The sequence below is a fragment of the Falco naumanni genome, assembly GCF_017639655.2.
Source record: "Falco naumanni isolate bFalNau1 chromosome 20 unlocalized genomic scaffold, bFalNau1.pat SUPER_20_unloc_2, whole genome shotgun sequence".
Taxonomy (NCBI): Eukaryota; Metazoa; Chordata; class Aves; order Falconiformes; family Falconidae; genus Falco; species Falco naumanni.
In genome coordinates, this window is record NW_024427346.1 from 299793 (window position 1) to 325350 (window position 25558).

At 47.7% G+C, this 25558-nt stretch overlaps 1 protein-coding gene across 10 annotated transcripts; it reads right to left on the reverse strand.

Annotated features, from left to right (window-relative positions):
• Positions 1-637: 637 nt before the first annotated feature.
• On the reverse strand, positions 638-23684 carry LARP4 (La ribonucleoprotein 4). 10 transcript variants are annotated; one of them, XM_040581270.1, is made up of 18 exons: positions 23506-23684; positions 23034-23209; positions 21544-21651; positions 14586-14733; positions 12922-13080; positions 12523-12598; positions 11853-11989; positions 10985-11088; positions 9839-9949; positions 9402-9455; positions 8564-8773; positions 7966-8069; positions 4071-4304; positions 3250-3298; positions 2889-3047; positions 2176-2297; positions 1751-1922; positions 638-1558 (listed from the first exon to the last, which is right to left on the reverse strand). In XM_040581270.1, the coding sequence occupies exons 5-18, from the start codon at positions 13034-13036 to the stop codon at positions 1223-1225; spliced, it is 1983 nt and encodes a 660-aa protein (XP_040437204.1). In that variant the 5' UTR covers positions 13037-13080; positions 14586-14733; positions 21544-21651; positions 23034-23209; positions 23506-23684; the 3' UTR covers positions 638-1222. The 10 variants fall into 10 exon arrangements, with proteins under 10 accessions (XP_040437204.1, XP_040437197.1, XP_040437199.1 ...); XM_040581263.1 differs by lacking the exons at positions 21544-21651; positions 23034-23209; positions 23506-23684 and adding exons at positions 14933-15107; positions 18085-18184; positions 20354-20446; XM_040581265.1 differs by lacking the exons at positions 21544-21651; positions 23034-23209; positions 23506-23684 and adding exons at positions 14933-15107; positions 20354-20455 and having other exon boundaries at positions 1751-1919.
• Positions 23685-25558: the final 1874 nt, after the last annotated feature.

The window sequence follows — 25558 nt, forward strand, 5'->3', positions numbered from 1 at the left end:
ATGAGGGGTTTTGTTTAACTCTTCACCTTTCATTCCTCTTTAAACGGTGAAAAAAAAGTCAGTTGCTACGACATCAGCTGTAAACAACAGGTTCCCAGTATAAATAAACCCTGATTTCTAGCATACAACATCCCATACCCTACTCCAGAACGCAAAGGTCAGTATACAGATGTAGGTCTAACCCTGGCGGGGCACGCTGAATTCTGTGCCCCCAGTTCCCACCTGCAAGGCAGAATTCCACGTCTGGAATTCCAGACTCTTCACTTGTGAAGCTAATATCAAGTACTGTGTAGCCATGCATCGATCCTATACTGGGCCTGCCTCAGGAAAACATACCAAGAGAAACGCACAGAAAGTCTGTAATAAAGATTAAGAGAAAGTAACAAGCGTGGGGAAAAAAAAAAACAAAAAACCACAAACAAAACCCCCTGCAACCTAAGAAGTTGCCCTCAAAAGGAGGCGAGGAAAAAGGGCAAATTAAAAATTCTGACGTGCTCCCTTCTGCCTCCTTCCAACTGCGCCCAGAAGACAATTTCTGCCATCCACGTGCTCTGATCTACAATCGAGTATCCTGTAAAAATCAACAGTTTGAAAAGCTTGCTGAATGAATTATTAGTAAGGTCAAGAGACTACAAGCTGGAAACACAAAGTTTACTACAGTAGTACATTCAGTTTTTATCATCAGTGACTAGTCATGACAACAGTATCTGGCTGCACTCATTTCCACTCACACCGACCAAGCACCTCGGCTGCAGACGCGTGCTGCAATGCAAGGCCATCAATGGCAGACACATCATCCGACAAGCCAAATGTTAAATAGGTTAAAAAAAGTTCTAATTTTACAGAAACGCTCATTTTTCAAAAATAATATTCTCTTATCCTTTTCCTCCTACACTGAGGGACAGGTTAATTTGTCAATTCATATTCTTTCACTTTGTCAAAACACTAGTTTCACAACCCCAAAACTGATTTCAAGCAGGAAACCCTCTGCAAATTAAAAACAAAAATACAAAAATTATAATCTCTATATTTATATTGATTGGAATCCTCCAGCATTTGTGAAATCACTTTTAGAGATGAATTTTGGGACCCTCCACAACTTCTCCACACAAGCCACGCTCCAGTTCAGTATTCCCCTTCACGAATACTTCTTTCTCAGTCTCCTTTGCCGCTTATTAGTCCACAGCTCAAATTAAATAGAGAATAATTGGCTGGATAAGTGTTACTTTGGTGACCGGGGTGGCACGTACTGCTCCTTGCCGATACGTCGAGGTGCTCCCTGAGGCGATGATCTGCGTCCAAATTGGCGCCTCTGTTCCCTGATTTTCCCAGCAGCTCCCCTGGGAGGCCCGTTGCCTCGGAACCCAGAATAATCCTTCATGCGACCTTCACCCTTGTCATGAGCCTTCTCCGGAGCCTTCTCGGCTGTACCGTTGTCTTCGGTTTTGGCAGGGGGAACGATGTTGGTGCGATGTTCCCTGAGAGGCTGAACAGCAACGGGAGGAGGCTCTTTTGGGGGCTTCTGGCAAACTTCAGCGTAACTTAGTTTGCGTGGCTCCTTTGGGACCAAGGGAAAGAGCAGGATTTACACACTGGAACCACCACGCTCCGCTCTTCCGGACCATTCCGGACACAGCAGCTATCACACCGCAGCCGTGGCGAACTGCACAAGGTCCCCGATGCTACATCGGCACATCCAAGCAAAAGCTCCCACCGTTCCCCACCCACACCCTGCTGCTCCAGGCCTTACCTGCATCGACAAAGCAGGAGCTGCGCTGGCGTTAGCCGAAGGTGAAGTGGCGTTTGTCCTCGGTGGCTTCGCAGCACTGACGGGAGAGACAGCCAGCGGCGGGGACGTGTGGCTTGTAACGTCTTTCTGAGCCGACACTTCTTCTGGTTTGCTGTCCGGCTGAACCGTGCTGCTAAAGCAAAAGCCATTTCACATTAAAACCTACTAACACGGAAATACATGTTTGAGAAAGTATTTTTCTTTGAAGTCACAACTGCGCCTTTTGCAGCCACTACCACCACAATTTGTTATTTCCATCTAGTGGCCTCCAGAGAAGCCACCTACTGAAGGAACAACAAGCATTACCGCCACCCTGCCGGACACCAGCTGGAGTCTTTGCCAGAACAAACAAATTTTAATGCTCCCGACTCAAGTAATGCGCGTACCTTAACGCCACAGCTTCGGTCTGACTCGGGGAACTCACGCTTGTCACCGGCTGCTGGACGGTGCTGTGTGTCGGTTCTTCCTGAGCAGGAGCTGGGCAGCTGGGCAGCAGATCTTTGCTTTCCTGTACAGAAATGAAGTTGCAAAACACGGAAAGATGGCAGATGGGCTTAAACCGCTCCTCAGTGTGCCAGTTGGAGACATCTGAGAAGCAGGATATTTCCAAAGGCTGCTCAAGTCTCAATGATGGGAATTTTACTTCTTTTGGAGCATCACCTCTAAACCAATCACCCCTTATACGGGCAACACAAATGGCAGACAAAACGAGAAGTAAGGCCGCATCACCCAGACAATCAGTGCTTAGCCCACTGGCTCAAAGAAGAGATTCACCTGGAAGCAGCCCCTGTCTACACCTCACCAAACCGATCCTACTCCAACACTCCTCATCTGCCTGCTTTATTCCAAAACACAACCGAGCTTAAAACAGTGTAATTACAGAACTTCAGCTAAATACCTGCAAAAAGCCAAGGAAATCCAAGACCAAAAAGACAGAAACTGCACTATTACAGTATTATATATATAATAAACACAGTAGGATGTTTGGGTTTAAAGCATTCTCACGTGCAGCTCTAACATAAGGCAACTCTAAGCAGGGGAGGAGGGAGACACAGCAGACGCGCACGGCTGCGAGCATCCCGGAGACACGCGCAGGTACCTTTTCTTTGCAGACTCCTTTAACGATATCGGACATCCTGCTCTCCAGCACAGGCTCTCCCGGTATTTTTGCTGTGCTGCCAGGTAAAGGTGGGAAATTTGATGCTAGCAAGTCAAACTTTGGTGTCTGAGTCTTTGTTTCTGCTGAAGACTGAGGTCTCTAGAGAAGGGAGACAGCCGTTAATAAAGCTGTAACACCCAGCACTGAAAGCACTGAGCGAGTGTCAGGGAAATTTCCCAGGAACACTGACAATCCAGAGTGCAACCTGAGAATTCAAGGACTGTGTCGTTCCTTCCACAAACACACAGCCAACACATCGCACTTTGTGCAAAAACCTTGCAGCAAGGGAAGCGGAACTTACTGAAACCCGGTCATCTTCTCGTCTCCTCCGACCTCTGAAAACATTCCTCCTTTAAAGGCAAAAATAAAGTCAGTAAGTGCATTCATCTAGCTGAAGGGCGCACTCATCCGCACAAAGGGGAGCCTGTGGCCGGGGATTTACGGCAGCCTGCCGATGCTTCTCAAGATACAGTTCTGGGATGTTCTCCATCTTCAGGAGGGGTCAAAGCTCTTACGCTCTTGGAACAGAGCCAATACGGGAAAACAATTTCTCTTTTCTCTCCCCATGAAGGAGGGACCCTTGAGTACTGTATCTGGACAAGCACAGTGACAATTAGACTGTAATATTATAGAATAGTATCCTATAGTTTTATAGTAATAAACTTAATCACCTGATTTCTCACATTATCTGTCTTGTTTATTTAAGTGTCTAAACCCTGAATTAACAGATGAAAGATAAAACCAGTTGATCTTACAACATTTAGGAGCATCAAATTCCCCAGCTAAGGATCTACTTATTATTTACAGCGATACAAATACTAACTTTACTTCAACTGTTTTAATTCCAGGAACAAACCAGGCAGTTATTCTGAAATAAAGACACCTCATGATCTTACTGCGAGGCATTTGTCAGAATGACTAATAGCCATACGGTCAAGCAGGAAGCTTTTGTGCTCCCAGTGAGGTATTTATCATGCCTGGTTTATTTCAACATCAAGTTTTCTCCTGGTCAGCCTTTACAGAAATACCAGTTGTGCCAACGGTGGGGATCCTTGGCTCATGCGAGCCCTTTAAACCTCCGGCACCATGACCCAACTGCACCGATGTGTTACAGCTCTTTACCTGCCCCTGCCAATGCCGTAATCGCCGTTCTGCTCCATCTGTGCCGTCGGAGAATCCTTCTGGGAATATCCTTGCTCTTGGTGCCCGGTTAACGTACTGTTATGGCGCTCCATAACAAAATTCCTTGAGTTGGTTCTGTTCAGTGGGCCATCCCCCACGGGCATGGTACCGACAGCAGCTGGACCCTCCGCAGCGTGTTCTGAGCTGTTCGATGATCGGAAGTGAGGCTTCACGCTGCAGGACACAGAGCGGCAGCTGTGTAACCCAGAGTTTCAAGAACAGGACCCAAAACTACCACCAACTACAGTTCATTCATAGCTGACGAGGAAGGAGGAGGGCAGCAAGCACTGGGACTCCACCAGAGAAGTTGTTTCCTACATTTGTCAAGACCAATGACGCCGTTCCTCCTTACCTCCATCTATTCCTTTTATTAAAGTTTTCTTGCAACCTCCTCTCCCGTCAAGTGTTGCCACTTGAAGAAAACATTGAGATCACTGCCCAATAGATACCACAGGGACAAAAAAAAAACCAACAACCCTCAACCAGAACCACCACCACCCCCCAAAAAAAACAACCAACCCCAAACAAACCCCAAACCTAGGGGTGGCAGAAGAATCCAGAGGGGTTCTTCTATTTCCCTGGGCCTGCAGCACAGGCACGGGATACCGGAAAGTCGTCTGGAGAAGTAAGCCAAGCCTGAGGCACAACCTGAGCTGGCCACAAGTGAAAAAACTGAACTGAAAGAAGAAGCCAGGGGCAGAACAGGCTGAAGAGAAGAGGGGAAATAAGGCTGGGGTGGCTGGGAGGCCACCTCCCCCGGTGCTTCAAAAGCCAGGATCTTCACCTCCCTGCTCCTGTTACCAAACACCCACAACACTGATTCTGCAGTTTACAATACCCCAGACACTTTACCCAGTTATCGATTATTCAGCCTTAAAGCTGTATTTCCTCTGAAAAGGCACAGCCGTGCACACGCAGTGCCTCGGCAAGGTAAGGCTCAGGGTCTTAAAACACCGAATTACCCAGAAAAACCCTGACCTGCCACCACACAGAACAGTTTTCTGGAGCAGCATTCACGTGCCTTAAGACTATATTCCACTCCTGCACCTCGCTGTCTTTTCCACACAGCACCAACCAGTTTTGGCAAGCAAGAAGGCAAGGACCTTAAACTCTTAAATTCTCCTTTGGTCACCGCTCCACATCTCATGATTTAAGGGCAGAATGAGGATTTTGCATGCTTATTGTTTTTAACAATTTCATTATAACATTCCATGCAATCAGAAGAAATTCTCCCACTGCCAGCCAAAGTACGATCTCTAGCCGGGAGGAGAAGTTAATGGGGCTACAGGATCTCTTAGAGAGTCACCAAGGAGCGGCCTGGAGAAGGGTCCTTTCTTCCAACAGACCGTCACTCACGCAGCTTTGGGCTTCCCTAAGCTAAGCAAACAGGGAAAGGCACATTGTGGATGCCACAGACCCCAGACTACCTAACAAAGAGGTAGTTTCCTTCCAGCTTCCACCAATAAACTTGTTGCCTCCCACTTGGCCAGAGAATTTAAATTGGGAGGAAGAAAAAGCAAAATCAAATAATTCAACGCATGATAAATTATCATTTGTCAGCACTAAATCAGAGCAGCAGCAAGTGATGTGGCTCCTCCCTCTGCTCAGCCGTTGATCCTGTGGTATTTTAAAAATCAACTCCACCGCTATCTGGCGGGTTTCTCCACAGCCTCGCTACTAACAGCTGGAAGTTGTGCAGCATTTCATATGTAAGCAGAACAAAAATCACCTTTTAAGAGCCTAGTTTCCAGTGGTCAAATTAATCTGCTTTACCCAAGACATTTTAAGTTACTGTTTAGATGGCTGGATAGAAAAAAATCAATTTAATCAACATTAGCAGCCAGGATTCTCTGTTACAAAGACTCAATCTTCCTTTCCCACAAGGATGTTGCAACAAATCAGGGCAAAATAAATATGAGGGGCTTAAACAAATGTTTAGCTACAGAGAAAAATCAAATATTTAACTCTTAACTGCCTGTACGACAGAACAAATTCACTTCTGTAGCCAGCACAGAAACCCAAAAGCAGCAGCTGGACGAACCGCTCCAAACGAGCTCTCCTGCAGTTCAGGAGAAGATATGCTCAACCAAGATTAATGCATACCTCACAGCTTCCAGAAGCACTAAGAACCAGTTTGGAGGCCCCAGTAAGGTTAAGTTTTCCATCGGCAAAGACCACAGGGAGGAGGAGGAGGAGGAGGGACGCTAACTGAATTCTTCCTTTTTGTTCAATGTTCTTAAAATGGAAGACTTAAGTCATAAATTCAGCCCTCAGATCTCATAATCTTACCCATCACTGAGAAGGCCACAATCTTGCCTGGGCAGAAGAGCAAAGCAGAAAAGACAAGGAAAGATAAGGAAGAAAAAAAGCAGAGAGAGGGAGAGAGAGATGAGATGAGAGTGCAAAAAGAAGGAAAAGCATGAAGTGCAGGCTGCCCAGACAATCGACTGTTGGACCTGTTCTCTCTTAGCGCGATACTTGATCATCACTGGGCCAAACCTTCCAGGCGATGCCTGAGCTGTCACCTTAGCAGGCAAAGAAATCCTGCCCAAGCGTAACTAATGTCTGCTGCCACAAAATGAAGATTTATTACCACAAAAACAGAGCTTTGTACTAGCACAAAGGCTGAGCAAGATTGGCAGGAAAGATAAGACAACCAAGACAGACCAGCAGAACCTGTACGCATGACCCTAAAGCTATAACTTCACAGCGGCTGAAGATTTTACAAACAAAAGTCTTAACCAGAAAACTTCTAAAAGCTTAAGGATTATACAGATGTGATCTACGAGGCAGTAGTGAACGTGCAGGCATTTCAACATGTTAATGTTTGGGTACGCACAATTCTTGTCCAGCTTCAGCATTCGTACTTTTGGGAGGATCCGCATACATGCGAGTGTTACAGGGTTTAAGTTTAGGCACAATTTAAGGGGAAAATTTTTTTTCTAAGATCTTGGTCAGGGGCTGAGCAGCTGTAACTCCACCAGCTGCCCCGTCTTCCAAGTCAAGTTGTCCTACCAGTTGCACAGCCTGTGTGAAGACTCTGCTGAGTCACCGCAGCCCGAATTCTGAAGTTCACCTTCTGCCAACAGCCACAACCCTTAACTGCATCACAGAACCACTTACGGTACAGGCAGTTGTCAACTGACTTCTCAAACAATATAAAAAGTAATTCCCCTGCTACCAGCTTGCATGCTGAATACAGTGAAAGAACTTGCAAATAAAACAATTTCCACCCACACAAACAGATTACTGCTCCTTTGTATTTACAGAGCACTGTTCCAGTGAATACAAAGCTGTTTCCTTCTCCCCAGTGTTTAGATCTGAGCCGAGTCCTTTACAGTTATCAGGAAAGATGGGGATAAACCAAATAAATTATAGTAACAGACTCAGCATCCAGCAGTTTTAGCATCCAGCAGTCTGGGCATGCGACTTCTCAGCTGCATAAACTGAATGGCTCTCTGCAAGGCTAATCACACAACAGGAAAAGCTTACGTTTGTGCTGCAGGAGTTTATAATCTGTGTATAACAAACACAATTAGAAGTATTACCTTAAGAGGAAGTTATTTATTTGTCTGCAGAAATTCCTCTGAGGCTTTTAAAGGAGTTACCTTTGCTCTCTCCAGCACATATGTCCATTCTTTTAGGATCTTGAGCTGCCACCTTGATTTTAATTTTATTTTATAAATCAAGTTGAAAAACGTCATACATATTTGATAAAACAAAACAAGTACCCTAGTCCCAGCAGAAGGCACTGCATTCTACAAGTGCAAGGAACACTTCAGGATCTCAATACTGTAAGTTCTCCGAGAGCAAACAACTGACAGAGCTATCTTACCGATTTCTATGGAATGGGCGACCTATACTCAAAGAAGCAGCATTTGTTTTATATGATCCTGGTGTATTAAAGCCATTCACAAATCCACCGTTAGGAAAGGGGGCCTGCAACAGACAGAACAGTCTCAATGGCTGAACTAAAAAGAAAAACGTTTGCAGTTTTATGAGATCAGCTTCAGCAGTTATTCATCTAGTCTGTACTTTTACACCGGGCCGCCGTTACCTAGTATGTTGTGAGCTTACTACTAAAGCGAAAACCCCACCAGGTTAACAGTCTGCACGTCTCCTCGAGCATCAGGGTCCTCCTGGAAGAGCTACAAAGCTGTTCCAGTAACACTAGCCACTGGACAATGGAATTTCACAACATTTCTTGAAATAAATGGCAGCCCATGGTGCGACACGCAGCCTCTCCGATAGCCTTGCTTGATCAGGTCCACGATATAACAGGAACTATTATAAAACAGAGGGATCTGACTAGTCAACCTGCACATTCTACAGCTGAAAAGCCCACTGCTGTGGCTTAACCCCGCTGATTTGTTAACCAAATGACTCCTGCTGTTTTGGGCTAGCTCCTCTCGCTTCCATCAGCTGTTACTCACCAGTGGTGTTTCAAAGTAAGGTGCAGGATTGGGAGACCACGTCTGAGGCACGATGCTGTAAATAGAGTACTGCTGAGGACTATATACAGGCTGCATAAAGAGTGGCGAGGCAAACTGTGCTTGTGTTTGAACTGGCTGAGTATAGACACTGGAATCCACTACCCGGTAACCATTCTTAGCAAAAAAGGTGTTGATGGCTTTTATCCTTGCCTGCAAGAGAGCACATCGCATCACAGCCATTAGTCAGGAGAAACGGAGAAGCAGAGCACACAATCTTTCTTGCCTAGCGAACTTATAACAGAAGGGACGTGAAGGAGGAAGTTGATGACTGCGTAGAAATAAAAGCTCTGATAAAAATCAATACAGATCATTTTCTAACAGCGTGCTAAACGGGGAGGACATCACACGCTGCTTTAGCTAGAGAATCTGTCAAGCTGAAGATAAACGCTGCCTCCTATAGCAGCGACCGCCCAGGCTCCGGTTTTGGCAGCTCCTCTCAGTACAAAGGCCTTGCTGCAGCCCCGTTTGTAGAGCAGCTAACTCAACCTAGAGACTCATGATGGCGAGAGTCCCTCTCCTGAGTTCTGCAGACCCAGATTCCGGGGAAAGTGGAGAAGGGAAGACGAAACAGGAATGTATTTCACCCCTCATGGGAAGCAGCTCTGTGAATAACCAGCAGCCACTGAACTGTAATTTTTCGAAGCTACTCATGACCTCATTCAAGTTACCAGCCCCCAGAACAAGTGGTAGGAACTATCCCACTGCTAATTCCTTAGTTCCCCCCCCCCCCCTTAAATGCACACTATCAATCAAACAGAAGCCTATAAAGCAGCCTTACCATTACTGGCTTGCCCTGAAAGGTTTTCACTTCTTCCCTTAAGTATTTAAACGCCTGCAGATACAAAAAACATTAGAATATCTTGATCATAATTATACTTCTCGAAGGATATTACATGACGTAACACGAGTGTCTAGCCATCTGCTTCCCTGTTAGCCCAGCTACATTCATTAACACTTCGAATTCAGGACATACCCCATGTCAGTTATGGCTGGTGAGTACTGAGGCAAGAGGCAGACAAGGGAATTCTAACCCGACAATCCCTCCACTTTTTCCTCTATTAACCAGAATTTGCCACTAACCCCTTAAAATAACAAAAGGGGGATAAGGAAATAAACATTTCTTTTAGCTACAGGAAGCATGTGGGCAACCCTCTCAAGCAGGGGAAGCATTAGGAAGAAAACTGAGATGTCATTACCAGTTGAAGGCAGCCTTACCTGTTGCGCATCTGTATCTGACTGGAATGTAACGTACCAGTTGTTGTTGTGAGCAAACTCACAGCTTATCACTTTGGGGCAGTTTTCATTTTTAAAGAGAGCCTTAACCTCCTAGGGGAGAGAAGAAGCCAGGTGATTAAGGGCATCAGCTCTGAGCTGTAAATTGAACACTAAACCAACAAAAGTTTACTCTCCAGCCCCTCAGCTGCAATTTTCCCTCCACCAGGGATGTTCTTTTGTTCCCCTGACAGGTCTGTCACACACCAAATTATTCTCTACTTGTTTGTGAACGCAAGAATACCAGTCCAGCCTAGTGAGCTCCCCAAATAAAAACCAGCAGGCCCATCTGGTAAGAAAATCACAATCAGTACAGAACTGGAAGTATTTCTGTATGAAAAGGTAGCAGAAATGTGCCTTTAGATCAGGAGAGTCATCTAGACAAGAATGATTCTAACAAATGTTTCTAAATCAAGGCAACCTGACAGCTTTGCAATAATCAGATTTTAAAGAGGGAAAAGCAGCTGTTCAGCGTTTGCATTAAAAGAACTAATTAAAAATGCTAGCAGACAAACACCCTGTGTTACAACTTTAAAAAACAAAGAACTAAATCATTCTGTTAGCCAAATATCAGTAGGAATTTTATTATCCTCCCTCCTCGGAACATAATGAGCTCAGCTCACATGGGGTCACAATGAATGAGAAATGTTTAGTAACATTTCTTGCTGCCAAAACAACCGTCTGACTTCAAGTAAAGTTACTGCTGTGACAAAAATTCAGCCTGAATTCCAAGCTATGCCCTGGACTGGTTTATTTTTGGATCTGAAAAGAAACCAGTTCAAACGTCCTTCCAGAAAAGCCTAGCTAGCTTAATTTTCGGTGGAAAAAAAGTTTACTTAAGAGTATTTTAATATATTAGTGAACAATGGGATCGAACAACAACAGCAAATTTCTGCCTCAGCTTTTTTGACAATACATCCAGGCAGAAAAAATTACTTACATGGTTTATGAGAAAAATATCTGTGTTTAATCAGATTAAATACCAGCTGACCTTTTAAGCAACACTTCCTGCTGCTGCCTGAAGCACTGTTGAAGACACCCTCCAAAAACATCAACAGGCTTTTCCACCTTTCTTTTCTACTCATTTACCTCTATAGGTGTTGTTTCAGGGATCTCACGGAGAATGATAATACATCGTTTGTGGTTTGGTCTTACTTTCTCCCCTCTCTCATCCACTTGTACCATAGGAGAAGCTAAAATTAAAAAGACAAAAGTTGGCTTAATATTGGACACTGCACACTGCAAAACACCTCAGCAGTAAGACTCCCCAATTATTGAACTCACCACAAAGAACTACGACAGACTGCTTAAGAAACCCGATTACTCAAATTCTGAGCAAATAACCATTTGATCAGCTAAGGTCTGCTAGATCTTCGGTGTGTTTTAGCTCTTTGATGCTGCCTCTATCTACAGCTCAGGTATCTAAAAAGCTCAGTCCCTAATTCAGTTCACTCCCAGCTCAAATTCAAGCCCGAGGATATAAAAGCATTCCTAGAGGGAGCCCTAACGGGAAAAGTTCAGGTAAGAGTAGGGAAATCAAGTCAGAATAAAGATGTAAGAAGTTCACTTACAACTGCTTCCGCAACAAGCCAAGCGCAGAATCAGCACAGGACATGTCAGAAGAATTCTAGCTAACTTTATTTACTAAGCCATTTCTAATTTTATCATTTCCAGTAAACTTCTGCACTGAATCAGAAGTAGTTTATTCCCAGAAAAAGACTTGCACTGCTAGCAGTATCTTAGAGCAGCCGCTTACTGAGGCAGATTTAGGCATTTATTATAAAGCACGATGAGAATTCAGGAGCCTGGAACAGCCACTTATTCAAGTACCTCTGCGGAACGAGGCTCTCGTCACCGCTGACCAGAACAATACGCCATAACCAGCTCAGAGACCAACACATTTCTCTAAAGCAAGGAAAGATTCTTTGTTCTACGGACACCCGACAGCCAGACTTACATCTCAAAACTTCCAGAATAAGGTCCATATCTGTTGTCAGCTTCTTAATACCTTCCATGTTGGCAATTGTCCATATCGGAACAAACTGATCACTATCCATTTGAGACATCAAGTAGAGATCCTTGGAAAGATTCTCACTAAAAAGACAGGAGTTCGCCGTTTTATAAAAATCCTGAACTTTACTTACAGAAGCCTCAAAACAATAGAATAACTGCAGGTTTAAATATTCGCCAATACCATTCGCAGCTAACTCTAGCCAAAAGATACGCAGATTTTCCCTCCTGGAAAAAATCCCAGCAGATCAACACAAAGCCAAATCAGTTAATTAAAAATCTTCCTGATAGTTACGGTGCTCTGCAGGCTAGGCTGCAAAAAGGATCTTGTGAAAGAATCCTCTTCTGGTAACACACAGCTAAATTATCTCTACATTTTCCGACTGTGAAGCACAGAAGTCACACTCAAATCCTCATTAAAGGACACGGATGCACGTGCAGGACTGGAACAGCTGAAAGGCACCACAGGGCTTCTACTGCATTTTAGCGAATCTCGTTTCATATGGCATCCAACGTAACATTCTTATGAAGATGACAGCACATAACAAGCCAAAAAAAAAGGGGGAATTTGTCAACAATTTTAACAAAGGTTTTATACAAAGTTAACTGTACTGTACCGTGAGAAGCAGAATTCAAGTTGTTTTTTCAAACACTCTCTAATATCTTCTGTGGACACAGCGGAGCTGCCTTCACCTAAAAGTTACCACATTCACCGTCAGATCTCAGTTTCACACTGAGAACACAAAAGAACGTGTCTCGTACAAGAAAAGAATGACTCCTGAGTAAGACCAAGAGGGCAAGCTCATCTGAGGCATGCTTACAGACCATCACACCACACGTCCTCAAAATGCCACAGATCCCCCAGTTTTCACCGATTTGGCCAAGTGCTACAGCTGGTTGGGATCTTCTTGAATATTTTTGGAACATTTCAAAGCTCCTACTCAGTCACAACGTAACTGCAGCAGACTCTAGAGGGTTACAGATACTGACAGGGGTATTCTAGCTTGCACACTCACCAGACACTTCATAGATTTGGTATCCAAGATCTTCGGTTGCCAGGACAATTCCATTTGCAGATGCTTCATCAACTCCCGTGCCATTTCTTGTGGCTTCACAGGATGGGGAATACATCACTTCATACTGCTTGCAGCTATCCTCTGAAATCTCTATGTTACCTGCCAAAAAAACGCATCATCAATAGAAAACCTACTATAAGCTTCGGAGTATTTTCCATTTGAAAAATTTTGGCTACCAACGTTAAAACAAACATTCAAGAACACCGTAACTGAAAGCATCTAGACTTAGCCTATGTTTTTTAGACTTTCAGTGTCTACTTTGTATTGGATGGCACTTTCTACCTCTCCCACTTCACAAAGATCCTCTGGTTTGCGCTGGGGGCTCCAGGGTAAGTAAATAATAGGATCAGAAAATCGTAAGATCCCTTTAAAGTGACAGAGGTTCTAAAAAACAGGCCTTCCACCTGGAATTTGAAATATTTAAATGGGGTTCCTAAAGACAAAGCACTAAAACAGCTTACATCAATGCACTGCACCACCCTTATTTACATCAGGGACTCAGGAGCATTTAGTGGTTTTTATAAAACGCAACAGAATGACACGGAAATTGGCCGATCTCTTCTGCAGGACACCTCAGCTTAGTCTTCACCACAGCTGCCTGAGATAGAAGCAAGTGCCATTTTGGTTGAATCCAGTCAGGCGAAGGAGATCATTCTAAAAAAATCAACTGCCTCAGTAGATGGCTAGATCTTTGCCACACTACTGATGAATCCACTAAAAACAAATGTTGAGAAGGGATACTGTCCATTAGATACTATTACATTAAAAATGGTTAAAAGCAAAACCACTGTATTTGGAAAAACTGCCTTCAATTTTCCAGCAGCGTAACACTGCCACGATGGCTTCATTTTGAAATGAAGAGACAAACGAGCTTCTGTCATCCAGTGCACAAACTCAGTACTCTCTCTTCACTTCTGCTGACTTTCCAGAAACTCGTAACCTCAGCTACACAATCGGCTTCACATCGCATCTAAACCAAATCAGAAGAGTTCAACCATTTGAGTGTTTAATTCTGGATGACAGGACCATGCGGTAAGGATCAGAAAGGGGGGCCGCAAGGGAATACGGACTAAACCAGCAGAGGTTAACCATAGATGTGTTGCAGTTTCTACCCCCCACCCAGTACAAACGCTACGGCCTAACCGCTCTCAGCAGCACCTCAGTGACCTACCGGGATCGCAGGTGGCCCTCAGATCTTATCTTCCCGTTCACAGGGTCAAGTGTATACTAAAGTGCAGCAACGGTGAACAAGTCACAAATCCATTTCTACACATATAGCATCTTGTTTCCCTCTTAGCGCGTTACTCAGTCATCACCGGGCCCCTTGGATCCCGTTACCTGCTGAAGTACTCCGTGCCAGCGCAGCTCCGGACACCTTGAATCCCTAAACCAAAGCTCGCTGGTCAGACTTATAACATCTACAAACTGCCTGTAGTGTTTTCTCACGTTTATTTCACACTTGTTGTTACCTCAGCACTCACAACCTCAAGGACAAGAGCAAGAGGTTGCTTCTCACTGCTGAACTCTCCGCAGAGAACGCCCAGCGCCCCGTGGCAGGGGATGTATCACGGCCAGTGCCCGAACACGGACCCGCGACATCTCACCCTCAGTGTGAGTCCCTTGTGCAGCCGCTGTTTCTTGCCACGTGTGCTCTGCGCCATTTGTTGGTGGCACAGCCTCACTACTCCCTTGGGGTACTTCTTGCCACACCTTGGCGTTAGGGTTTAAGCCAGCACCTTTCGATGTTACCTGCTGAAGAGACCAAAACACTTCTGTTGGGAAAAACAACCCAAAGATGCTTTACAAGTCAAGCCAGACAATACAGGTGAATTTAGTGATTTTCTATAGAGTTCCACATCTCAAGTGTCTAACCAGCTATTAAGCGCCTATTTGATTTTTCATTAATCAAAACAGGAAAATCCTTGGTATTTTCCAAGTATTTCATTTCTACCTCCATTAGAAGTGTTGCCTTCAACCTCTCTTTATTGACATCCGACAACATCAGCAGAGGAAGCGGCTAGCCGTCAAGGACTCTGGTAACTCATAAGCTTTTAAAGACTCGACTGTCATAATGCTCCAGTCCCCTTTCACCAGAAAGGGAAATTTTCCCTCCTCCAGACCCCTTCCTAGAAAGGAAGGTAGAAAAAACATATGTCAAGGAGAAGAAACTAATGACTTACTGAATTAGTGACATCTGTGCTATGCCAGGATCCCTCGTGAACTTACCAGAGTACTACCTGAGTTCCCCACAAGCTTACCTACATCTTATCCGCATCAATGTACACTAATAATTCCCTTAAATTTGTAAGCAAGGAGATTAAAAGTTTTTGAAGTGCCAAGATAAACATACACACCATCACAGCCTGTTGGGAGAGGGGAACAGGATCATCTCTCTTCGAGACTGGGCAACAAGGACCATCGTTAGAGTGAGAGGGTGAACAACGAGACAGACAAGAGAAACTGCTGGATTCCCATCTGGAACCTGACGTGGATAAACGTTTATTCCGACAGCGGAAGACGGTGCCCTCCGAGGTCCCTTCCCGAGAGCTGCTCACGAGCTCAAAGGCATTTGGGCAAGGAGTCCCAGAAGCCAGCAGCAGCACAGAGGATAAGCACTGTCATGGCTTTTGCTCTATCACGATAAATCAAACTTCTTCCATGCAGGCAATTCTCCTCACAAGAATTCCTAGCACGCTACAAGCAACTAATAGTTTCCTCCAAACCGGTTTCTTCAGACATTTAACGACAGGCCACTTTACTCACGCCACGTGCATGATTGTAAAAGGCAAAAGCCATTAATCCTACCTCGTATCTCACAAATAGGGAAGTCTGTTATTTCAGAGGCCAGCCTCCTGGATTCTGAAATTAAGGAGTGACATACTACCAGGCCTCAAACATAAAGCAAAAGGATAAGGAAGCAGTTGCGTAGCTTTAGAGATAATTCCTCTGCCAAGGTCACACCTAGTGCCAAAGCTATTTGCTACAAGGACAAGCCCAAATTCAGTAATAAAAAGCCTCCAAAAACCAGAGGAGCAAGACAATCACAAGAGGAGGCAAAACAAAAATCGCTGGTTTTGCAAGGCCCTCTTTGAGATTCAAAATCACACACACACAACCAATTTAATCCACACAGCAATGGAGTTTTCCCCCTTTCATTACCCTTAGCAGAAGAATATAGCTGTAAACAGAAAGAACTAGAAATAGTTCCATGTGGAAGGCCACGTGCATTTCCCTTCTTTGTTTTCTGAGTAGCTGCTCTCAAAAAAAAAACACCCTAGAAGAAAAACCTGTGAAGCTGTTGCACCCGTGTATTCCGTCAACGCAGTTCAGAACTTACTGCTGGTCACTCCTGTGACGCAGCATACCTGTCAGCACGGGCACCTGCTGCAGAACTGAAAACCAGCAGATCCCATTGCCTGGAATTTACTTTTCATCAAAGCAAAAAAAAGACAAGACACATCTAGGAGATGATTCATTATTTTATAAAAATAAACACTGCCTCACTACCTGACATCTTTGAGGTTAGCATTTAGCTCGAGCTGAAAGTAATTGGAAGGAACAAATACAACAAAATGAAATCGAAAGACTCGAGGGAGAGTTTTACACTGCTGGAGCTGATCAGAAGTAAAAAGCAACTCTGAGTATGACAGACGACATCACACGCTTTAGCCAAGACCGAAAGACATGTGTGGTAACGCCAAGTTCAGAAACCACAGGTCCAAGTGAAAGGCGCTAAGGAACTACAGAAGATTCAGGCTGATAAAGCAATGAATGGACTTAATAATTGTAATGGCTGAAATACACACCTGAAACACAGCGTGGGCTACTTCCCCCTTGTTCTAGAGACACTTAATGCCATGTACCGCAGTTCTGCAAGGCCCGTCCCTTATGTCACGCATCTTAATAACAAGACACCGTGGACTTCGAGAGGATAAAAAGTCCCTAATTTACATAAGCTTTCTGAAAATACAGTCTGCTGCACTCCAGGAGCAGCACCACTCCATTCTGGCAAGCAGCTCTTCTGAAGAGAGGGCCAAAATATCAATTCTTGCTTATTTAACTGAGGCTAACAAATACTGAGCCCATTCGATTGGCTGCAGAACAACCCTCCCAGCTGCTATCGGGAACTTTCATGATCAGGTTAAAGCTTTACAGAGTTACAAAGGTTAGGAACACTCGCTGCTATCCACAAGCTGACAAAGCTGTCCTCCTCAGCACAGCTCCCCTCTAGTTTAGATGACTTTTGGCCAAAGTGGATCAAAGATTCTCCTCCAGCGATTCCTCAAAACGGACCATCGAAGCATCTATCTCATTCCAAAAGGATGGCAAAGAATTTTTCCTTATTTTAAGAGTCTAAATTACATTTAACAGATTCAATTAAGCCACCAAAAATGGAAGTACTCCGAGTTCCTGTTAAAGCACTCTCTTTTAATATTAATTCAAACCACCCTGCAACCAAAATCTTAACCCCGAGCACATGACAGATTTCCCAGAGCAGACCAACTCTCTAAAATCCAAATGAAAAATCTAGAAAAGAATTTAACAGAACTTGTGAGGTGAGATTCTAAACATTTTCCAGAAGTGGAAATTTAAGTGCCAAGGTCAGCAAACCCATGGGAGTTGCAAAGAGAAGCCTTGTGCTGCCGGGGGACATGACAGGCAGGGAACACAAATCTGCAGCAGGCTCGGACTTGGCCCGGTGTAGCTGCCCGTCACCTTCTCAAAGCATCCCCAGGCTGTGAAGCAAACCAAAGGGAAAAGAAAAAAAAAAAAAAAAGAAAAGAGAGAAAGGTGGTGTCAAACCAAAAGCAGCACACAGAACTCCTCTGGAACTAACTGCAGGCTGTAACAACAGCTCAGTACTCCAAACAGCCCAGGTAATTCTCAAAACACACGTTCATTCAACGGCTACAAGACTGAGCGCAGTGTGTGTTTCGAGTTAGCCACTACGAGCACCCCATCAGTAGGGGCATCTCTTTCACCCCTGGGGAAAGCAAACCCACAGTCGTGGTGTCCCTCACCTGTGTCAATGGTGTCCAGCACTTCTGCATGAACAGGGACAACTGGGGGGGTTGTCACCCAGGGGGGAGCAGGAAGCCTCACCTGCCAGAAAAGAGGGCCAGCAATACTCAGCGCTTCACACAGTCCTGGTTTTCTAGCTAGGAAGCATCGCTGGCAGCAATTAGGGCAGCGCTTCACCCACCTGAAACGCACAGATTTCAATTTTCCCAATAAATTACTAATATATTGGACTAGGAACACATACTCAACCAACCAAAACCCAAAGCAGGCACAGCAAGCCATTATCAATTACATTTTTCACAGTGCATTTAATAATATTCCCAATGCACCTTCATCATCGAGCGTGAACAGCATTCCGGTCCTGGCTTCAAGTGAAAAACAAGGCACACAACACACCAAACACTAATGCATAAAAAACAGCCCAAGCCTTACACCATTCCCTCAGTGCAGCCAATTTTTTGAGCTAGAAGATATGAGAACAGAATTCCACCGTGCACACTGTGAAGGGATCAACTCACAATCGCCACGTGCACGCTTCACTTAAGTCTAAAATATAACTGACAGCTACAGCAAGTCAGCTGATGCTCCCAAGAGCTTCACAATTTCTAACACAACCCTGTTCTGCACCTTATTTTTCAGGCAAACCCAAAGATCCTGCGATAAAAGCTGCTGCCTGCTTCTATGCATCTGACTACAGCGTTTCAGGGCACCTGGTGAAGAGCTCAAGTTCCCTGTCCTGGCAGTGAAAAGGCACCTTCAGGAAGTCAAATTTATCCTCAGGAACATAAAATTAAACATCATTGATACTTCTTCCTGAACGAAGATCAGAGTAACTAACTCACAGCGCTAGCAGCGGAGGAGAAAGGAGATCAAACAAAGCAATCAAAGTCAGGTTTGTGCCGGAAAAGGATTCACCGAACGCCCAGGCGCACACTGCCCGGCTGATTTGCTTCAGCTCCCCCTGAGCAGCCCCAGCCCCATCTGCATCACAACTGCTCCATGGCACCGCTGCGGGTTCCAGAACCTGCCTCGCACGCCTGCTGCTCAGAGGGGCCACCTCCGTCTCACGGGCTCTGCTCCTCTCCACCGCGCTCAGCCTCAGATGAGGTTGGCTGCTCACAGCTCCAGGCTGCGGCTCCCATTAGCTTCGACAGCTCCTCTTCCAGTTAAATACTGTAAAACCAGATTCTGAAGACCTGTCATTCCACGTTCAGGACATCCTTTTTTCCTCCCAGTGCAAGTAACATTTTCAGAACTGAGGCAGTTACTTTAAAAAAGACAAGGAGTTTCCCAAACCTTTTTATTTAGAGCTGCTTAACCACAGAATGTATATCGGTATTCACGTAAAAGACCGCCACCACGTTCAAAGGGAATACACCACTAGCAATTGCCTGGCTTACATCTTAACCCCATTTATGTCTTATATATAACCCCTGTAGTGCCTTACCCAACCCGGCAGCTGTTTCCTTTGCACGCTTTTTGGACAAAACTTATCGCGGAGTTTCAGGGAGCAGCGCAGTTGCCCGTTTTGCCCAGCGAACGCTGAAAGGGCTTCACAAAATCAGGTGAAACACCGTAAATAGGTGAAGAACCGGCCCGGCCCGCAGACCCAGGCCCGGGCCGCCACGCTGCCCACCGCCCTTCCCCCGCCCCGTGTGGCGCGGGGAGGGACACACCGGCCCGTCCGCCCCCCCCCCCGGGTGACCTCCACGCCCGGGGACGGGCCGCCCGCGCTCGCAGCCGGGCTGCTGGCCCCTGCACGGGCCCGGCGCGCCCAGGCCGCCCCACCGGCCGAGCTTTCCCCGCCAGAAATTAACCCCCCCACCCCAATCAACGCTGGCTGTTTAATTAAGGCAGGCGCCACGCACGGGCCGCGCCGCCGCTGCCAGCGCGCCCGGGCCCAATGCAAAGCGGCGGTGTGGCCCCGCGGGGCGGCCGGGGACTACCATGGGGCGCCAGGGAGAGCCCAACCCGGCCCGCCGGGGCCGCTCCGTTCCCCTCCGGAGGCGGGAGGCCCCGCCAGCCCCACCATCCCGGCGCCGAGCGAGGCCGGCGCGCAGGGCCCGGGCCGCGCGTAACCTTCACGGCAGGCCGCGGTGCGGCGGCTCCCCCGGAAGGTCACCGCGCCGCCTTCCACCCCTACCACGCGGGGGCCCCGGCACCCGCGGAACCTTCCAGAGCGCCGAGCCCCCCCCTCACCCCCGCCCGCCGGGCTGGCGGCCGCCGCCCCCGGATTTGCTGTGTCAGCCCCGTCCCCTCCCCCCGGCGCGGCGCGGCCGGCGGCGCGGAGCAGCGTGCGCGGCCTCCCCGCCACATGGCCCGGGCCCGGCGCCGGCGCGCCGCGCCTCACCTCCACGAAGAGCAGCATCCTGCCGCCCGCGCCCAGGCCGGCGGGCCCGCGATCCCCGCCGCGCTCCCCGCTGCCCGCCGGCGGCCGCGCCAGCGCCAGCGATAAGGACACTCGGGCTCCGCCTCCGGCTCCTGCCGCCAGGGCCCGGCCCCCTCCCTCCCGCCACCGCCTCTTCCGGCGCACGCCGAGCACTTCCGGGGCACAGGCGGTGCCGGATCCGCCCACTCCCTGCGGGGGGGGGGGGGGGGGGGGGAGAGCGGAGGAGAGCGGAACCACTCCGCCAGGGGGCGCAGCGGCCGCGCTGCGCGGAGGGAGCCGGCGCCCCCCGCGGGAGGGAGTGGGCTGGCCCGCAGCGCCCAGAGGTGGGGGTGGCCGTGCTGCATTATATAAGTTTATATCATTTGGGGTTTGGTTTGATTTTTAAACTACACAACGCAAAACACATTTTTTTTTCTCTTACACAACAGGAAGGAGGATCCCCCCCGCAGAGCACGCTGGGCCCCCAGCACCCTGCCAGGCATCACACCCACTGCACCCACCTGTTTTTTCCCATTTTTTCCCGATTTTTCCTCATTCCAGCTGCGCCCCCACAGCCCACTTCAGCACTCTACCGCTGACCCGGCCACTGACCCCCCTGCCCGCCTTGCCCTTGCTGCACCACCGCAGCCTGTGGCATGGGCCTGGCGAAGCCGAGCGGTGGGCCAAGAGCAGGGAAGATTCCCAGAAAATTCCCCAAGGCCGAGCCCCCCGCCAGCACCGCCGGGGTGGGATTTTCCCCCGCCAGCGCTCAGCGTGCCCTGCGCCTCCAGCTCGCTTATAGACCCTATATCCACCCAGCCCTGGGAATGTGGCCATGGGCAGGGAAGGGGCCAGGGCAGCTGCCGGGGCTCCCACCACCGGGAAGGGGCGGGGAGACGCCGGGAAGCGGAGAGAAGCCTTGGCTATGGCGAAGAACGTCACAGGACACCGGATTTCCTCCAGACAGTGCCAGCACAGAAAGGGCAGCCACCCGCCACAGCATCCCTGTGAAGCCAGGCCACGATACCCATCACCTCTGTGGGAGAGATCCGCTCAAGCTCAGCGGAGCCCGAATCGTTTATTCCATGTGGTGCCCGTTCAATATTCACGTGGCAGAGGTGGCGCACCCGGGATCAGAGCAGGGGGCTGACAGAGAAAGGGCCGGATCTCACCTACGGAAACCCCGAACACCGGACTCCTGCTTGCGTGTGCCTCGGCTCGCTGGTGTTACTCAGCCCCACGGGGAGCAGCGGCGGCGAACGGTGCCACGGAGGGGATTCCTGCAAGGAAAAAAACACTCTGAAACCATTTTGCTTTAAAGCAACATGGAAAGAGCCACCAAACTTATTACAGCAGGGAGCCAGGCCCGGCTGGGAATCTTAGGTGATCAAAAAGTATTCTGTTAAAGAATTAATATACTCTGCGGTGGGTTTGGGTTGGGTGAAGGATACGGCTCTGAGCCCTCGGCTCCTTGCCGGCAGGGTGCTGCCATGGCTCGCTCTGCCGCTTGCCCTGCGAGGGAACCTGCACCCTGCTTAACACTATTACCCGCAATTACGGTCCAGCAAATCGGGGTTTGTTTAAGTTAGAGCCAGTGAAATAATCAGGGTTCGCTGAAGAGATTTAGAAAATTGCAAATTGACAGTCCAGCTGGCAGGTTCTGCGGGCGTTTCACTGACCAGCATCTCGAGGTGCACACGAAATGAAGGAAAAGCAAATTAAAGTAGTAGAAACCAAATAAGTAATTGAGAAGTGACTATTTACAGATTGAGGAATCCATTCTGGAAATCATCCTTTGCCACGGGCTACCTGGCGACAGACCACCAGGGACAGCACGAGCACAAACCGTCTCCTGGTCATTATTTATTACGATGCTTAGGGAGACCTTGCAGTTACAGTATGAACTTGAGAACCTCTTCTTCATTCTCATCTACTTCACCCACCAGATGTAATCAGACTTAGCACTTGTCATCTTCAAAGCACTTTGCAAACATTAACTCATTAGTCTTTATGCCCCCTGTGAAGCCGTTAAGTGTTATCCCGGTTTTACAGGCCTCTTTATCTCCAAATCTGCTCATTAATTTTTAGTGTGCCCATCGCTTTAAACGGAGCGATCAAAGGAAGAGAGAAATCGCAGCACAAAACAGTTCTGAGTCTCATTTTCAAACGTGCCAAGCACCTGGACAGCCACAGGAGCTGAGGACTTCCAAAACCAGGCCTTGACAGGATGGCAATGATTGCTAATGCTCAGATTAGATTTTTTTTTTTCCTGAAGTCTGTTCTGCCCTGCTCCTGCAGGATCTCCCCATTTAATTGAAGCACCTGGCTGGCAAAGCAGGCAGCACCACGGACATCAGTCAAGACACTTCCAGTCTCAGCTGAGTCCTTCCGCACTCACAACCTCACTGGCTTCAAGTGCAGACGGGGTGGATAACCAGGCCCAGCCTCCAGAGCTAGTAAATAATTCACACTTTGTGTGAATATTTATCATCACAATTCTCTGCCTTCTAAGCAAGCAATGCAGAAGCACCAGGATTGGAGACCAAGAACGAACTACGATCAGATAACATTAATACCTGTCTGGGAGGCAAATACAAACATTTTCCTGTTTACACCGTGGTGAAGTTTCTTTCCTGTTAGTCACCATCTACTGTTCACTTACGGGAGGGTGGCAAGGTGAACACTTTTCCTTGAGCTCCATCCAGCGCTGCCCGGGAGCTGTTGGCCCCTGCTCTTCTCCCAGAGGCACTTCTCTCGACAGTTGGTTTTGGAATCACAGCAGAAACAATTGTGCCTTCTGTCCGTGAGGTGACAGAGCAGAATGAACTGATGCACACACTGAAATGAGATGTCATATTGTGAGAACAAATGAAGGGCACAGCAAAAAGCTGCTTGCCTTTTTTTTTTTTTATCGCAGTCATTTGTTGTGGAATGGGACTACAGAGGGATTTTTTGTTATAGGTCAAATTATCTGATATGAGCAGGTGCCAGTAAAAACTGGGATTTCCTGCCACCTAACTTTCCTCTGCTCTATTTATTTTTCTCGTGTTTCGGGTGCAACTCCTGAATGTATGATTTATTCCCCAGCAGAAGACAGCGATCCAGTGGCACACCGCGTCTGAAGGGCATCTTACCTGCCACTCTAGCGCAGTAAGCATCCCAGCAGCCAGGATGGGGCGGGAGAAAGATGAGGACTGTGACACGTACATCTAAAACGGCGAGCGAAGCCCTTCCCAGTCATCGCAGCCAACAGGCCATTTTCAGCACCCGTTGATTTCGCAAGAGGAAACTCCACCTCGAGGTAGCGCTGAGGGCACAGCATCAGGAATTTGTCCTTAAGAGGCCAGAAGCGGAATGTTATAACCACCAGGCAGGCTGATGAATGCAAAAGAGCAATACCTATTGTAGTCAGGAGCCTGGAGCTGCTATGCTGGCAAAAAGATTAATTACTCCTGGGTGTGAGCTGGAACCACACACCCAGCAGTCCTGAGGTTTTGGTTACTCCCTTGCGAAGTGCTCTCTGCCCGACTGCACTCAGGCAAGGATTCAGTTTCCCTTTTCCTGGTATTTTACCCCTGTTCTGCCCACCCTGGAATGGTCATTAGCTTCAAGCACAGCCAAATATAAACACCACATGTGAGAGGCAAGAATAAAACACTTTCTCCCTGGTTCTGATGAAGCCCCTGCGCAGCAAAAGCTCTTACCTGTGCGTGAGACTGAACATCAGCCTGTCCGAGGGGGGTCTGAGGTCAGTCCCTGGGACAGGGAAGATGTTCTGGGCTCCATTAACCACAACCTTGCAGGTGCAAGCCCTTAGCTGAAACAAGAGCCGATGCCAGCACAGCTAAACCCCTTTTTGGCCCAGTGTTTTGTCCAAAGGTGCTAAATTTGGTCTGGTTACTACACCCTTGCTATCATCACCATTATCAGCAAGGAATAAATATGTTTAATCACTGAATAAATATTGAGCTGGCAGTACTATCTCTACCTCAGCTCTTGTGTGCTGTCCTTCCAGACAGCCAGGGTGCCTCCAGCGACTGCAGCGGAGCCTCTGGGATTACAGGGTGTTCCCAACATGGAGCTCTGCAGGCGCTGGCTGGGCCTCCTTGGTGGCTTGGTAAATATGTCAGAAAAGGCTGGTCTCAGCAGGCCTGCTGGAAACATCTGGTTTTAATTCTTCTTTAAAGCCATGACATTCATTTGGACACCAAACCACTTTCCTTTCATCTCTCCGGAGGACCAAGCCTGTGGCAGAGCTGACTTTCTGCCTGCCATTACCCTGTGTTACCCCGCAGGAAGAAAGAGGTCACAGAAGAGCCAGGGCCACGGAGGAGAGATCTCAGGAGAGGGCGGCAGCTCACAACTGACACTGCCCTCCTCTTCTCCCTCCCCTAGAGTTCTTTTCAAGTTGTTTCAAGGCATGCATTTCTCTGTCAACACGTCTCAAAAGGGCCGAGAGTCCAGCTTAGACCTGATTTCCCCCTTAACTCACTGGGCTGAGAACCCAAGCGCTTGAGGAATAGACAGACACGGCATGCTGTCCCATGCAGGAAAGAGAGCGCCTTTGTGCTGGAGGGAGAAGCTGGATTTATTTAGAAATCCCTCCGCTGAGGATGCTGAAGGCTTTGAGGATGGGCCAACACGCTGGGAAGAAGCCTGGCAGGATCAGGAACACAAGCAGAGGAGTTTTCTCGCCAACTCTTGACCAATAATTCGGGTATCAATAAAGGACGGCCCTAGCGAGGAGATGATGCTTTGAACTCTAAACGTGTTATTGTGCAGCAGCAGAGGCCTAAAGCGAGATTGCTGGACGTTGGAAAGATCAGCTGCACCATCACATGATCCCATGATGCCTGTAACCACAGCGAAGTTTTAACCGAAGCCAGCGAGACTCTTGGCTCAGTTTCTAGGTCTGAGCTCAGCAGAGATTGTGCAGTTGCATTTTCACAAACTTCCATCGATGCTGAAGTAAACGATTTGCTTTCCAGGCAAAACCAAGTCCCACCAGCGTGGGATAGGTGCCTTGGGCAGCCTCTGAGCTAACTAGCAGCAATCGCTGGGGTTTATTCCAACAGACTTCAGCGCGAGGCAAACAGCACAGAGCTCCAGCTCCAAGAGGCGGCCAGCACTGAACAATCAATTTCCCATGTCAGACTCCGGCTACGCCCAAAGACTTGGCAGTGCTGA

Excerpts from the sequence above, each read along its gene's own strand:
- LARP4 (XM_040581262.1), bottom strand. The coding sequence starts at position 14,983 with ATGTTGTCGGATGTCAATAAAGAGAGGTTGAAGGCAACACTTCTAATG. Across the intron at positions 4,305-7,965 it reads CGCCCATTCCATAGAAATCG|CGTGAAGCCTCACTTCCGAT; the intron begins GTAAGATAGCTC and ends TGTGTCCTGCAG. Across the intron at positions 3,048-3,249 it reads GAGAAGATGACCGGGTTTCA|AGACCTCAGTCTTCAGCAGA; the intron begins GTAAGTTCCGCT and ends TCCCTTCTCTAG.